Source organism: Nerophis ophidion, linkage group LG06 (genome assembly GCF_033978795.1).
Source record: "Nerophis ophidion isolate RoL-2023_Sa linkage group LG06, RoL_Noph_v1.0, whole genome shotgun sequence".
NCBI classification, from domain to species: domain Eukaryota; kingdom Metazoa; phylum Chordata; class Actinopteri; order Syngnathiformes; family Syngnathidae; genus Nerophis; species Nerophis ophidion.
In genome coordinates this window covers 35,320,738-35,336,869 of record NC_084616.1, presented here as the reverse complement: position 1 = coordinate 35,336,869, position 16,132 = coordinate 35,320,738, and the positions used below count along the sequence as shown (strand labels likewise).

Genomic DNA, 16,132 nt, shown 5'->3' with positions numbered 1-16,132 from the left:
ACAGAGGACATGGTGTCCTCCAGAACAAAGAGGAAAATAACCATTTGGATTGTTATAGGCGCAAGTTCAAAAGCCAGCATCTGTGATGGTATGGGGGTGTATTAGTGCCCAAGGCATGGGTAACTTACACATCTGTGAAGGCACCATTAATGCTGAAAGTTCCATACAGGTTTTGTTGCAACATATGTTGTCATCCAAGCAACTTTATCATGTACGCCCCTGCTTATTCCCGCAAGACAAGTGTTACAACAGCAAGGCTTCGTAACAAAAGAGTGGCCGCCTGGAGTCCAGACCTGTCTCCCATTGAAAATGTGTGGCACATTATGAAGCGTAAAATACGACAGCTGAGACCCTGGACTGTTGAACGACTGAAGCTCTACATAAAACAAGGATGGGAAAGATTTCCACTTTCAATGCTTCAACAATTAGTTTCTCCAGTTCCCAAACGTTTAATGAGTGTTGTTAAAAGAAAAGGTGATGTAACACAGTGGTGAACATGCCCTTTCCCAACTACTTTGACATGTGTTGCAGCCATGAAATTCTAAGTTAATTATTATTTGCCCCAAAAAATAAAGTTTATGAGTTTGAACATCAATGATCTTGTTTTTGTAGTGCATTCAACTGAATATGGGTTGAAAAGGATTTGCAAATCATTGTATTCCGTTTATATTTTCATCCAACACAATTTCCCAACTCATATGGAAACGGGTTATGGGTTGTAATTGTATAGCACTTTTCTACCTTTAAGGTACTCAAAGAGCTATTTCCACATTCACCCATTCACACACAGATGGCGGGAGCTGCCATGCAAGGCCCTAACCATGACCCATCATATATATATATATATATATATATATATATATATATATATATATATATATACACACATGTATACAAACATATATATATTTTTATTTATATATATATATCAATCAATCAATCAATGTTTACTTATATAGCCCTAAATCACTAGTGTCTCAAAGGGCTGTATATATATACACACACACACACACACACACATATACATACATATATGTATATATATACATATATATTCATTCTCACACACATGGACATGCACGCACACACACATATATATACTTTACCACTATAATTTTGGCTTTTTCTTCTCACTAGCGCGTCATTGGTAACGATAATCTTTTTCCTTCGCTCGGGCTTGCCTGCAGGATTGAAGGGTCACTTAAGTTCCTGACTCAAAAAGTCACATGGGAGCCATGGTGTGTCGCGAGCATGCTGGTTCAGGATCGGAGGCCTAAGGCCGGATGTGGCGCCCCTCTAAATGACGCCATTCTGCAGGCGGTCAGGGGTGAAGCAGCCGTTGGTCTTACAGCTGTTTTGTGCGGTGTTGGCCATGGCCAGTTTCTTCTTTGCCCTCCAGCTCCAGCGCTGGGCCAGCGGCTCCATGAAGAGGGAGACGGAGGAGAGCAGGTAGCAGAGCCCCGCCAGGTAGAAGGAACAATCATAAGTCTGCGTGTAGTCATACAAAAAGCCTGGAAATAAAATACAGCGTCAATTATAACTAACATTTGTATAACGGCATCTCAACTTAAGAGTGTTTTGAGATAGATGTCTCTCAGCTAATTACTGGTATTATGCTTTTGTTGCACGCAAAAGTTTGAGTTACAAGTATAGCCGCCGTTAGTTGGTGTAAAAAATATCACAGCCAACCCCGTAAGATTCGACCAAAACATCTAGTCTTACTCGCTAACTTTAGCTCATAGGTATAGGTGGACATAGCTTTGTTTTTCCAACAATGGGAAGGTAGAAAGTGAGTGTTAAGGACAGTGCTGTGAACAAATGGATGATATTAAATGAATTAGAGGTATAAAACATCAAAAGCCTCATGTTAGATACATGTGCGCTAGTTCTAGCTACTAGGCTGTTCTGGTTTTTATCTTACTATTTATTTTACTTGTTGGGAGCAGCTATTTGTGGTTGTAGCGTTGTTTTTAAATGCACTGTATCACTTTGAGGTTGTTTGTTCAATGTTAAGTGCTTTTACAAATAAAATTTATTATTATTATTATCCAAAATATGACCGATTGTGTAGTCGACTTAGTGAACCAAGTCGACAAGTCTGCACCAAACTGAAGCAGAATAAGTAACGCCAGCCAAGAATGTTAAAGTAATATACAAACGACAGACATTTATCCACAAAAATATGGAGAAGTTGCTTGAAGGAGCTACTGTAAAAGTCCACTCTCCAATGTAAATGTTGTGCATCAATATTAGATTACTTTAAAAAATACTAATGTAGTTGTTAGTGGTACATTCTACTGCAGGAGTGTGGAAACTACGGCCTCCCCATTGTTGTCAGTATGGCCCGCTAGATGTCCTGAGTTAAATTGGATGTCAAGCCTACTGGATGATCAGTGTTTAATGATAACCTGTTTGCAGCTTTAACACAGCAGACATGTCTCTACTATATCAACATTGTGATGTCAGTCAATGACAACAATGGTTAAATATTACAGTGTGTTGTGCAGAGCATCAATTCAAATGCCCCAATCCAAACAACCTTTCCCAGTCATGGTGCAAACAAACCATAACCGTCACGAAAAGTTAACACATACAGTATGAGGCACACAACGCACAACCTGCCTACTGAATTATATTATGCTTGGACACCACACACAATTAAAATGTATACCCATTTAAATCGACTACAAAGGAGGATGGGTAATATGCAAAACTCTCTTCACACTTTGCCATGATTGCCACATTTTAGTTGCAGGGTATTTCTGATTGATTACAAAACTTTAAGGAGATCGTCACAAAAGTAAAATAGGCAGGAGTTGAACTTTGCTCTTACATGCTTTTAATATTCGATGTTTTATTGTTAATACTTCATATCGTAGTGTCGTCAGGGTCTAATGTGTTATTAGTCAGTAATGTGTTGTTGTTCAGTCTCTTAACTATAGCTTGCTTAAATCAATGCAAACTGAAGGGTCTCTGATTATTTTTGTGATAATTTTGTACATTCTTCAGTGTTGTGCAAACGATTGTTGAAACATCACAATCAATTAACTACTTACTGTGTGGCAAAATAAAGCTTTGCTATGTGTGTATTTGTGTGTGCATGTCTGTCTGTGTGTGTGTGTGTGTGTGTGTGTGTGTGTGTGTGTGTGTGTGTGTGTTGGATCCATATGACAGTATACTGATGGTTACCCTCGAAAGTTGGTCTTCATCACAGGATGTGCTGTATTTTTTTTTTTTTACCTGTTAGGCGAACTAGCCTCTTTAATTTGTAATGAATTTAATATGCAGACTTAAATCATTGCGAACGGCGATTACATGTACAAAGAACTATGTAAACCTGAGTGGTGCAAGTACACAGGCACTATGAATGAAACAGCACACAGAGTTCTGGAATAAGTAACAATAATAAAAAATAAAAAAAATGACTGATGTTTTACCTTAAAATTGTAACTACAACTTAAGTTAGTGTAGTGATTTAAATATTACATTTATTTAGGTGCTTTAATATATTACATGTATATTTAATATATACATCATGACAAAATCTTCAGAATTGTAAAACTCTATATATTTTATACATTGAGTGTGTAAACATACATATATACATACTGTATATACAGTATATACACATATATATTGTGAATATATACAAATAATTATACACATAGATACACATTTTTAGACACACAAATATACATACATATACATGCATATTTACATATACATACACTGTATATACATATAATATAAATGTATGTACATATATACACATTTATACACATATACATATATACATACAGTATATATATATATATATATACACACACACACACACATACATACATACATACATACAGTATACATACAGTATATATTTATAGAAAAACACACATACATATATATATATATATATATATATATATATATATACACACACACACATATATACACATACATATATACATATATATACATATATATATATACATACACACACTTATATACAGTGTGTATAAGTATATACATATATACAGTATGTATAAGTATATATATTTATATATACTGTATACATGTATAATGTCACTGTATTATATTATCCCGGTATTCAGGCCACGGTGCAGTATTATTTTGGTATATGCTCTGATTAAAACAAAGTACTGCACACATAATATTTTTCACTATGTTATTTTACATCATTTGAGACGCCAAAGAGAGACGCTGAGACATTTAAAGACAGCAGCTCGCCATGATGACAGGGGATGTCTGCAAACAAGAATCGAGTTAAGGCTTGTTAAACAAAAAAGGGAGGGTTTACACAGAGACAAATGCTACTTACAAGCTACCTTGAAGGGGCCATTAATCACGTTTTAACCCTAAAATACACCAACTGGTTTTGATGTTCCGTTTTTGTGGAAGTACCTTAGACATGTCCAGGTGTAGGATATGGTTGAAAATCGGAGATGGGAATAATACAATACTGTCTCCAAATACTAATAGAGTTGCTGAAATTTGAAGAGTACAATTTAAAATCCAGCTCAGGGAACCTATTCAAACAATGTAAATATTTGACATTTTGTCAGAGTGACTTTACAAGAGGTGGGTCTCATGCATATTGCAAAACAGCAAAAAATGGTACTATTTTCGTGGCGGAATGCTCAGCATAATGGCCTCACAATTAAAGGGGAACATTATCACAATTTCAAAAGGGTTGAAAACAATACAAATCAGTTCCCAGTGGCTTGTTTTATTTTTCAAAGTTTTTTTCAAAATTTTACACCTAACATTTTAACATTTTATCCCTAAAAAAAGCTTTAAAGTTCTTGATTTTCCCTATTCGCGATGCGACTGTCCATTTCCCTGTGACGTCATACAGGGCTGCCAATATGAACAACATGGCAGTTACCACAGCAAGATATAGCGACATTAGCTCGGATTCAGACTCGGATTTCAGCGGTTTAAGCAATTCAACAGATTACGCATGATAATGAAAACGAAATCGAAGAAGAAATTGAAGCCTTTGAGCAAATAGCTTTTGAAGCTATTCGGCCATAAAACGGGTGTACCTAATGAAGTGGCCCATTGCATGGCTGCCTTATTAGCATCGCCGGTAAAATGTGCAGACCAAATGATCAGGACTTTCGCATCTTGTGACACTGGAGCAACTTAAATCCGTCGATTGGTAAGTGTTTGTTTCGCATTAAATGTGGGTATCTAGTTTCAAATGTACAGACAGCTAGCGTAAATAGCATGTTAGCATTGATTAGCGTAGCATGTTAGCATCGATTAGCTGGCAGTCATGCTGCGACCAAATATGTCTGATAGCACATAAGTCAACAACATCAACAAAACTCACCTTTGTGATTTCGTTGACTTAATGGTTGCAAATGCATCTGCAGGTTATCCATACATCTCTGTGCCATGTCTGTCTTAGCATCGCTGGTCAAATGTGAAGACACTCTTGCACATTCAATGGGGGTCTGGCGGCAGATTTCTTGCCAGTGGTGCAACTTGAATCCCTCCCTGTTAGTTTTGTTACACCCTCCGACAACACACCGACGAGGCATGATGTCTCTAAGGTTCCAAAAAATAGTAGAAAAAAGGGAAAATAAGAGCTTAGACCCGGTGTTTGTATGTGAAAATGAAAATGGCGGGTGTATTACCTCGGTGACATCACGTTCTGACGTCATCGCTAAAAGACCGATAAACAGAAAGGCGTTTAATTTGCCAAAATTCACTCATTTAGAGTTCGGAAATCAGTTAAAAAAATACATGGTCTTTTTTCTGCAACATCAAGGTATATATTGACGCTTGCATAAGTTTGGTGATAATGTTCCCCTTTAAGAAATCGAAGGTTTGAATCTCTATTGTGGAGTTTGCATGTAGGGTTGGGCAATTTAGACGATATACAATATAAAATATATACATTTGCCCAACAGTATAGCCTTTAATACTATTGTTATATTGTGATAATGAATGTTGATGACATTTCCTAGGTGTGTCGCACACATTTGACGGCGATAAGTGAACACCGCAATGTAGCATTCTTGCTAGCAAGTCTCTCGCCACAGTGCAAAGCCTGTTTTAAGTCAGCAATGCTTGTCTCCCCGGTGGCATATAAACGAAGATTTTTACAATTATTACTGTAGAACGAAGAATAGCTAAATCAGCTACATCACATACCGTGAGAGGATATGCTAACCGTTTAGCTAGAGTAGTTGAATGTAAACAAGTTGGGGGGATGGACACTAATATTTACATTAACGATATAAAGTATAGTATGAGCATACGTTCGATTCTATAGTGATTAAATCAATATTTTTTTTTACTATAACAAAATATTTTGTTGTTAAATAAGTTAATGGACACAGGAGGAATCTAAGGGTAAAAACCAAAGGATTTAATCTTGACCCAAAAGTAAGACATTTATTTTAGTATTAATTATTAAAACTAAATGATATTGTTACACTGCCATGCTTTTGTCTGTTTATAATTATGACCAAAAATGAATCAATGTTTTTGAAAATTTGACTGCCTCTAATTCCTTGGTACAGGATTGATACCCAAATGTGTAGCATCGCCCAAAACTAACTAACATAAAAATAAGTGCTTATTACATTTTAACAGAAGTGTAGATAGAACGATGCTACAAGAAAAAGTAACAAGCTAATAACAGTGATTAAGTGAAATATATTTATATAGCACTTTTCTCTAGAGACTTAAAGCACTTTACATAGTGGAACCCATTATCTACATCTTTAAAGGGAAACATTATCACCAGACCTACGTAAGCATCAATATATACACCTTGATGTTGCAGAAAAAAGACCATATGTTTTTTTAACTGATTTCCGAACTCTAAAAGGGTGAATTTGGCGATTTAAACGCCTTTCAATTGTTCGCTGTCGGAGCGATGACCTTTCACCCGTGACGTTACAATGGGAAGCAATCCGCCATTTTCCCAATCACATTACACACACAAGTCAAATCAGCTCTGTTATTTTCCGTTTTTTCGACTGTTTTCCATACCTTGGAGACATCATGTCTCGTCGGTGTGTTGTTGGAGGGTGTAACAACACAATCAGGGACGGATTCAAGTTGTCTTACGTGGAGTGTGCATCGATTAGCACGGCATGCTAATCAATGCTAACATGGCAGAAATGGCAAGAATGTATGGATATCCTGCGACACTCAAAGCAGATGCATTTCCAACAATAAAGTCAACGAAACCACAAAGGTGAGTTTTGTAGATGTTATTGACTTATGTGCTAATCAGACATATTTGGTCACGGCATGACTGCCAGCTAATCGATGCTAACATGTTATTTAGGCTAGCTGTATGTACATTTGTTGCTGTATTTGCATCCAGCCTTTCCCTCCACCCACATTAAATGCCAAACAAACACTTACCAATCGACGGATTTAAGTTGCTCCGGTGGTCAAAAGATGCAATCGTTGGTTAGAAGGCGATCGCCGAATAGCTTCAATAGCTATTCGCTCAATAGCTTCAGTTTCTTCTTCAATTTCGTTTTCGCTATCTGCCTCCACACGCCAACCATCCATTTCTCTACATGCATAATCTGTTGATTTGCTTAAACCACTGAAATCCGAGTCTGAATCCGAGCTAATGTTGCTATATCTTGCTGTGCTATCCGCCATGTTTGTTTGTATTGGCATCACTATGTGACGTCACAGGAAAATGGACGGGTGGATTTACAGATAGCGAAAATCAGGCACTTTAATGCCTTTTTTCAGGATATCCCATGATGGGTAACATTTAAAAAAAAACTTCGAAAAATAAAATAAGCCACTGGGAACTGATTTTTATTGCTTTTAACCCTTCTGAAATTGTGATAATGTTCCCCTTTAAGCTACATTTAAACTCATCCCAACACTACAAGAATCCCTCAAACTGACTCTAGCACTAACCCAACCATAACCCTACACCTAACTGTAGCGCTACATCTTTGGAAGTACCAAGGACTAGACTAAAAAAAATGGGGTAATCGTTCTTTTTCTGCATCTCCCACCTAAGTTGAGAGCCATCCCGGAGCTCGAAGATTTTAAATCTCAACTAAAAACATGTTTGTTTCAATTGGCTTTTAACAAACAATTGCTTTGAATATTTATTATCACTGTTTTAAAACGCATGGTTTTAGTTGCTTTTAACTTATTTGTCCTGTAAAGCAGTGGTCCCCAACCACCGGTCCGTGGACTGGTGCCGGTCCATGAAGCATTTGCTACCGGACCGGAGAGAAACATTAAATTATTTATAAAGAACTGCATTTTCTCAGATTTAACTTTGTCCTGTCCCACTAGAGCAGGGATGTCAAACTTGTTTTCATTGAGGGCCACACCGCAGTCATGGCTGCCAATAGAGGACCGCTTGTAACAGTAAATAATTAAATAATTTGCCTATGCATTTAAACATTGAAACATGTTTTAACGTAAAGAGTGAAAAAAACTGTGGATTTGACCACAGTTTTTTTACAAAAAAAACCTGGAAGCTTAGTTGCCAGACTTTTAACTGTAAAATATATGGTGTTATTGTATTATTTTTAATTTTACAACATATTACTGTAACTAGAAATACAGTAGCGCTCTTTAGTTCTATTTTACCAACTCAGCTGCCAGTTTTTTACCATAATAGAATTTGGTACCATAAAATCATCAACCATATTGGTTGCCTCTCTCTCTTTCCCTCCATCTTTCGGTATTCCTTTTTTATGTCTAGTTATCATTATGTATACGCATTATTGCATTTGAACAACTGTATTGTTGATAACCGAGGTAAATTATTGGTATTGTTCATTGTCAATAGCACTATTTCTATTGGTATTTGTATTGCTCCAGTTGTAGTGTAAAAACGCTCATTGTCATTTCTATATTATTATTTATTTCGCTAACTACTTCTTTGCTATCACTTTAAATCATTTTTGCATATGGTCTGTGCTGGTGTTGTTCTATTGTTGTTGTTGTTGTTATTGTTGTGTTTGCTGTTGTTTTTGTCTCTCTGTCTAATCCCCACAATGTCCCCCTTTGTCTTCCTTTTTTCCTCTTTCTATCCCCTCCTGCACTGGCCCGGCTGCACCAAATGATAATATAAATACATTTAATAAAGTCAAATACAAATAAGGCAACAAGAGAAATATCCTACACTTCTTTTTTGTAAAGCAAAAATGAACAGCCGATATGGGCATCTACATCAACTATATGATTTGCCTAAGGAGCTGGACAGGAAAAAAAAAATAAAAAATTAAAATGAAATAAAATAGTCAACCTTGGATTAAAAACAAAACAAAAGTGACAGCTCTGTCAACAGAATTTTACTGTAAAAATACAAACATTGGTCGTTTTTGTTTTCAACTTACAGTAATATGCTGTAAAAAACTTTTACAGTAAAATCTATTGGTCATTTTTATTGTGCACAATTTGATGGATAACTTGCTTCGAAACCATAAGTTAAGCAGATAATTATAGTATTTATTTGGATTTCGACCAACAAAGTTAGATAATATAATATTTGTTGCAATATTGGACACTATTTTTTTCCCCGGTCAAAGTAGAAAAAACCCCTAATACCTTCAGTAAGAGAATAAGAAAGCACAGAAAGAAAATATAAAGTATTTTATTGACACTTTTACGGGCCATACAAGATGACGTGGAGGGCCAGATCTGGCCCGCGGGCCTTGAGTTTGAGACCAGGGCACTATACACACCAATGAGCTTGTTTATAGATGTACAATAAAACTCTTCATAGGAAGTTGCCATTTGTTATAACTCTGACATGATATTCTATCTATACACATTAATGACCATATCAAATATAAATGTGACAGATTGTAGCCAAAGGCTGATTCCCATCTGCATCTCATTGCAAAGAAACAAGCCCAGGGCTCCCTCTAATTCAGCGTTATAGTGAGTTGTATTTTTCACAAGAGAGAAGCCTGTCCCTGAAAAATAATGCCTATATTAAACCGGTCCGTGGTGCAAATAAGGTTGGGGTTCACTGCTGTAAAGCACTTTGTGCACCATTGTGATGTTAAAAAGTGCTATACCAGGGGTCGGCAACCCAAAATGTTGAAAGAGCCATATTGGACCAAAAATACAAAATCAAATGCAAAAAATTAAAAGCCATACAGATAGTGTGTCATGAGATATAAATTGTATAATGAGGACTTAAAGGAAACTAAATGAGCTAAAATATACCAACAAATGAGGCATAATGATGCAATATGTACATAAAGCTAGCCTAAATAGCATGTTAGCATTTATTAGCTTGCAGTCATGCAGTGATCAAATATGTCTGATTAGCAGTCCACATAAATAAATAACATAAACACAACTCCCTTTGTGCATTCATGCACAACGTTAAAAGTTTGGTTGACAAAATGAGACAGAAAAAGAAGTGGCATAAAGCACGCCTTAGAAAGTAGGAGAAAGTTAGAAATGTAAACAAACTATGGTGAGTTCAAGGACCGCCAAAATTAGTAGGACAAAAAGGCACTCGCCAAATACTCGAATCAGTGAAGCGTGTTTAATATAAACATTGTGCTTTATGACAATTAGGGAGGTTTGTGTCATGTTTGTCCTCCAAAAAAAGCCAAACAAAAAATATGTTTTTTTTCTCCCTCATCTTTTTCCATTTTTCATATATTTTTGAAAAAGCTCCACAGAGTCACTGGGGCGGCGCTAAAAAGTCGCATGCGGCTCCAGAACCGCGGGTTACAGACCCTCACGCTATACATATACACCTTGATTGATTGATTGATTGATTGAACATGACCCTAATACTGCTGTTTCATCGGAATGCATTAAGACTATGCACTCGTACCGCATATGCCAGTTATACACCATGTCCAACTATGCAGATTATTAATATCCCTGCCGTTACTGTTATTAGTTTTACTTAGCGTCCGGCAAAAGCATCACTAAAGGAGAATAAAGGCACCTCAGACTGAGAAGAACTGGATCCCAGTCTAAGAAAGTGCAGCTCTGTGTAACCAACGAAGGCAATCTGTCATCACGTCCAACAATGTGAATTAAATCCAACCTTTATTCTAAAAGCTTGACCTTCATGCTTTCAGACAAAAAGAAATTTGATCAAGTAAAGCTGAATTAGTTTTTTTTTTTTCAAAAACAAACCCCAACTCTGTTATGGCAAATGGGTTTTTCTAACTTCTAGGTACTCAAAGCGTTCCTGGTTCGATCTCCAGCTTTTACCAACCTCGTCCCGTCCGTTGTGTCCTTGAGCAATACACTTCACCCTTGCTCCTGATGGATCGTGGTTAGCGCCTTGCATGGCAGCTCCCACCATCAGTGTGTGAATGTGCGTGTGAATGAGTGAATGGGTGAATGTGGAAATAGTGTCAAAGCGCTTTGAGTACCTTGAAGGTAGAAAAGCGCTATACAAGTATAACTGTTATGATCCGCTGCCTGGATCACAATCTGTTTTAAGTTTTTCGAGTCACTTGTGTTTTCTGTTAGTTTTTGACTCGTTTAGTTCCCATTTGTGCACTTCTGAGTTGGTTACCATAGCTACTTATTATTTTCACCTGCTGCTTGTGTTCCGGACACTCACCTGTTTGTAATCAGAGAAATTATTTAAGCCTGCTTTTGCCAGTCAGTTGGTCTGGCTTCTTTGTTTGCGTCACGCTACTGTCACTTAAGTTTTTGCTTGTCTCCTAGCTCTGCTTGTGATCTTTGGACTGTGCTAAGTTGTAGCCTTAGCTTCTGGTGCGATCGGCACCTTGTTCCGTCGGTTTGTTTTCTGTTTTGTACCTGTATAGTGTTATTTTACTATGAAATCATGTTCCTACCTGCAAGTCTTGTCAGCAGTTGTCCGTTTGCATCCTGGGAAAACAAACCCTGCATCACCTTGCAACCCGGTAGTAACAATAACCCATTTACCATAACCCTATGTCCACATTCACCCGCTCACAAACACTGAACCACAACCCATCAGGAGCAAAGGTGAAGTGTCTTGCTCAAGGACACAATGGACGTGACTATGGCGGACGCTGGGGATCGAACCAAGAACTCTCAAGTTACTGGTACAGCTGCCCTACCAACCGCGCAACGCTGTCTGTTGCTAACTTTAGTCAGCCGGATGCTTTGTAGAAACTTTGTGCTTTAAAAGAAAAAAAAACACTTGGAACATATTTGTGGCTAACAAATGTGAGCTAAGCCCTGCACATGTCAGACAAGTCAGTTTGCATATGACGTAAGACCACTGGAGGGTTCTCATGACTCACCTGCCAAAGGAGGACCTGTGAGACAACCCAAACCGACAAAGAACATGGAAAATCCCATGGAGTTGTTGAGTTTATCCGCCCCGACCAGATCCACCTGCAGGGAAGAATGATACATTTAGCCTCAAGATACTGTACATATGAGATTGGTAGGCTCTGAGTTCAAACCCCGGCCGAATCATACCAAAGACTATAAAAATGGGACCCATTACCTCCCTGCTTGGCAGTTAGCATCAAGGGTTGGAATTAAGGGTTAAATCACCCAAATTATTCCCGGGTGCTGCCACTGCTGCTGCCCACTGCTCCCCTCACCTCCCAGGGTGTGATCAAGGGTGATGGCTCAAATGCAGAGAATAATTTTGCCACACCTAGTGTGTGTGTGACAATCATTGGTACTTTAACTTTAACTTAATATACGCAGATCACACACTCTATGTAAGACCCTGGGATTCATGGGGGTCCCTGTTTTGCATGACTAAGCACATGTAAAATGTCAATCATTGGATGACAGTGCACTTCATATGAAATTTTACCGCAAACGTATTCCTAGCCCCTTCCTGCTCCGTCATTGACAAGAATATGTCCCCTGAAAACAGTCTTAGTGTTGGGCTGGTAAACAGACTTGTAGGATAATATGCCGGCCAGAAATGTGTCAGAAACGTTCATCCATCCAACCATTATCTACCGTATATATTTCACATTCAAGTTTGATTAAAAAAAATATAACACATTAGTAAAAAAGTTTGACCATTTTTTTTTTGTCGGTGGGGTTTATGCTTCTTAGATTAGATTAGCCCGATTGTAGCTGAGATAGGCGCCAGCGCCCCCCGTGACCCCAAAAGGGAGTAAGGGGTAGAAAATGGATGGATGGAGTACTTTATTTATTCCTTCAGGAAAATTACAATTATGTCCCCAATTTAGCCAGGAGCGGAAGTGCATTAACGCATCCTGTATTGTTGTTGTACAAACTGCTCCTGTCAAAACATACGTACTGATCCTTTTAACAATCTAGTCAGGGTTTCGTTTTTTTTTTTACTTGGCATGTGAGTGAATCCATTAGATTAGAAGCTTCGACAGTATGTCATAACTTGATACCTGATAATATCCTCAACACAAAGGCGGTAATTTAGTGAAAAGGTGTCCACAAACACTCCACTGCTGATCTCATCTTTAAACGTGAGCGTTGTGAAATAGCCAATATCAACTGTACTCTGCCCAGGGGACAACAACTTGATGACAACACACTTTGTTTTGTGTTGAATGTTCACTTCGAACCTTGTCATTTTAAATGGTCATTGTCACGCTCAAAGATGAACTTGATAAGAATGATCTTTTTTTTTTCTACTGAATAAAAAAAAGTGTTTTCAAAGGATTAAAAGTAACGTTCAGTTAATGACGATTGGATATAATTCATTTTAAATCTACAATAGTCATGTGTCATATTGCATTGGCAAAGAGACTTAAGTAAAAAGGTAAATAACCCATGCACTTATTGTGTTTATTAAATATGTTTAACAAAACAATTAATTGTATTTTAAGATGGAAGTGCTTTCCTTCCTGCAGAGTGTGCATAATTTGGGTCTGATCTGTCATGATCCATGGTCTAGATCATGTTTTTTTTAGTTATGTTCTGTTCGTTTTGGACTCAAATAGTTCCTGTTTTTGTTCACCCTTGTCTGTTTTAGTTTCAAAGACGAATCATTAGTTTCACCTGCCCCATGTGTTCGGATCACGCACCTGCTTTAACCAGAGACTATTATTTAAGCCTGTTTTGCCGGTTAGTCGTCCTGGCGACATTCCTCTGTATGGATTGTTTCATGCCACAGGTTTAATCTTGTTTTCATGCGATTGTACATTTCATGCTATGCCAAGTATGTTTTGTTTATTCATGCCAAAGTTAGCAAGTTTTGTTTTATGTCCACAGTTTCTGCCTAAGTGTTAGTTTTTGAATCCTGCGCTAAGTTGTGCCTTCGCCTTGTGCGCCTTTTTTATTTGTACCTATTTGATAGTGAATAATTAAATATGTTACTACCTTCACGTCTGGTCCGGAATAGTCCATTAGCATCCCGGGAGAATAAACTCGGCAGCAAGCTGTGACCCCCCATCCTGACATGATCAACTAATATCCAAGTGTTAAACAGCATGTGCAAACTATACAATCCCTCTCTACTATTAGTGAGGGTGTTGCATGTGCTCTAATACGGTCTATGCTTTTGATTTTAAAAAAATGCAGTGTTTTATTTCTTGTTTGTGTGTCCTTTTAATTTTAGCTATCGGTCCAATAGATTTCTATTTCCCGTCAGACCCTCTGTGCGTGGCGCTCTAGACTATAACTGATAGCTGTGGTCTTACACGAATAAAAATGAACCCACGCATCGCAACGATAATACGATAGATGTAGTCCTTGTCAGGGGTGTCACCACCTTTAAATGTTATTTCTTTAATTGCTCTTGCCACTGAGATATGTTTTTACTACAAACATTGTGTCAGAAGTGGGATCACCTGTCTGATTAACAATCATGTTTCATCAATATATAACATTTTCTGACCCCTGACCATCTGTACGAGGATCTCAAGTCTGCAATGAGATCAATATATTTTGTCAACAAGACAAATAGATATGAGACTGCTTAACTTGCTGAACCACTCCTTCCTTATCCCAAAATTGCATCACATAGACTAAATAGGCATTCATAGCGCAGTTAGACACAGCGGCGCATTAAACATATCCAAAATTATGTAATCTGGCCACTTTATCTTGACATAGTACAAAAGTCCCTCAGCACAGTGAGTGAATCCAATAGATTAGAAGCTCGGACAGAATGTTATGACTTCACTGATAATATTCTCCACACAAAGTCTGCAAATTAGTGAAAACGTGTCCACAAACATTCAACTGCTGATCTCAACTTTAAACGTGAGCAGTGTGGAATAGCCAATTTCAACTGTACTCGGACTGTCGGACAACCATTTAATGACAACACACTGTCCATCCATCCATCCATCCATCCATCATCTTCCGCTTATCCGAGGTCGGGTCGCGGGGGCAGCAGCCTAAGCAGGGAAGCCCAGACTTCCCTATCTCCAGCCACTTCGTCTAGCTCTTCCCGGGGGATCCCGAGGCGTTCCCAGGCCAGCCGGGAGACATAGTCTTTCCAACGGTTCCTGGGTCTTCCCCGTGGCCTCCTACCAGCTGGACGTGCCCTAAACACATCCCTAGGGAGGCGTTCGGGTGGCATCCTGACCAGATGCCCGAACCACCTCATCTGGCTCCTCTCGATGTGGAGGAGCAGCGGCTTTACGTTGAGCTCCTCCCGGATGGCAGAGCTTCTCACCCTATCTCTAAGGGAGAGCCCCGCCACCCGGCGGAGGAAACTCATTTCGGCCGCTTGTACCCGTGATCTTATCCTTTCGGTCATGACCCAAAGCTCATGACCATAGGTGAGGATGGGAACGTAGATCGACCGGTAAATTGAGAGCTTTGCCTTCCGGCTCAGCTCCTTCTTCACCACAACGGATCGATACAACGTCCGCATTACTGAAGACGCCGCACCGATCCGCCTGTCGATCTCACGATCCACTCTTCCCCCACTCGTGAACAAGACTCCTAGGTACTTGAACTCCTCCACTTGGGGCAGGGTCTCCTCCCCAACCCGGAGATGGCACTCCACCCTTTTCCGGGCGAGAACCATGGACTCGGACTTGGAGGTGCTGATTCTCATTCCAGTCGCTTCACACTCGGCTGCGAACCGATCCAGTGAGAGCTGAAGATCCCGGCCAGATGAAGCCATCAAGACTACATCATCTGCAAAAAGCAGAGACCTAATCCCGTGGCCACCAAACCGGAACCCCTCAACGCCTTGACTGCGCCTAGAAATTCTGTC

The 16,132-nt window shown here is 38.8% G+C and overlaps 1 protein-coding gene across 8 annotated transcripts in view; it reads right to left on the bottom strand.

Annotated features, from left to right (window-relative positions):
• Positions 1-936: 936 nt before the first annotated feature.
• Positions 937-16,132, bottom strand: part of slc16a4 (solute carrier family 16 member 4) — a 78,384-nt gene continuing 63,188 nt past the window's right edge. For all 8 annotated transcript variants that reach the window (XM_061903559.1, XM_061903560.1, XM_061903561.1 and 5 more), the window contains 2 exons: positions 12,252-12,345; positions 937-1,511 (listed from right to left, as the gene is read on the bottom strand). In XM_061903559.1, coding sequence (XP_061759543.1) covers positions 1,297-1,511; positions 12,252-12,345 — 309 coding nt within the window. In that variant the 3' untranslated portion in view covers positions 937-1,296. The remainder of the gene's footprint in view (positions 1,512-12,251; positions 12,346-16,132) is intronic.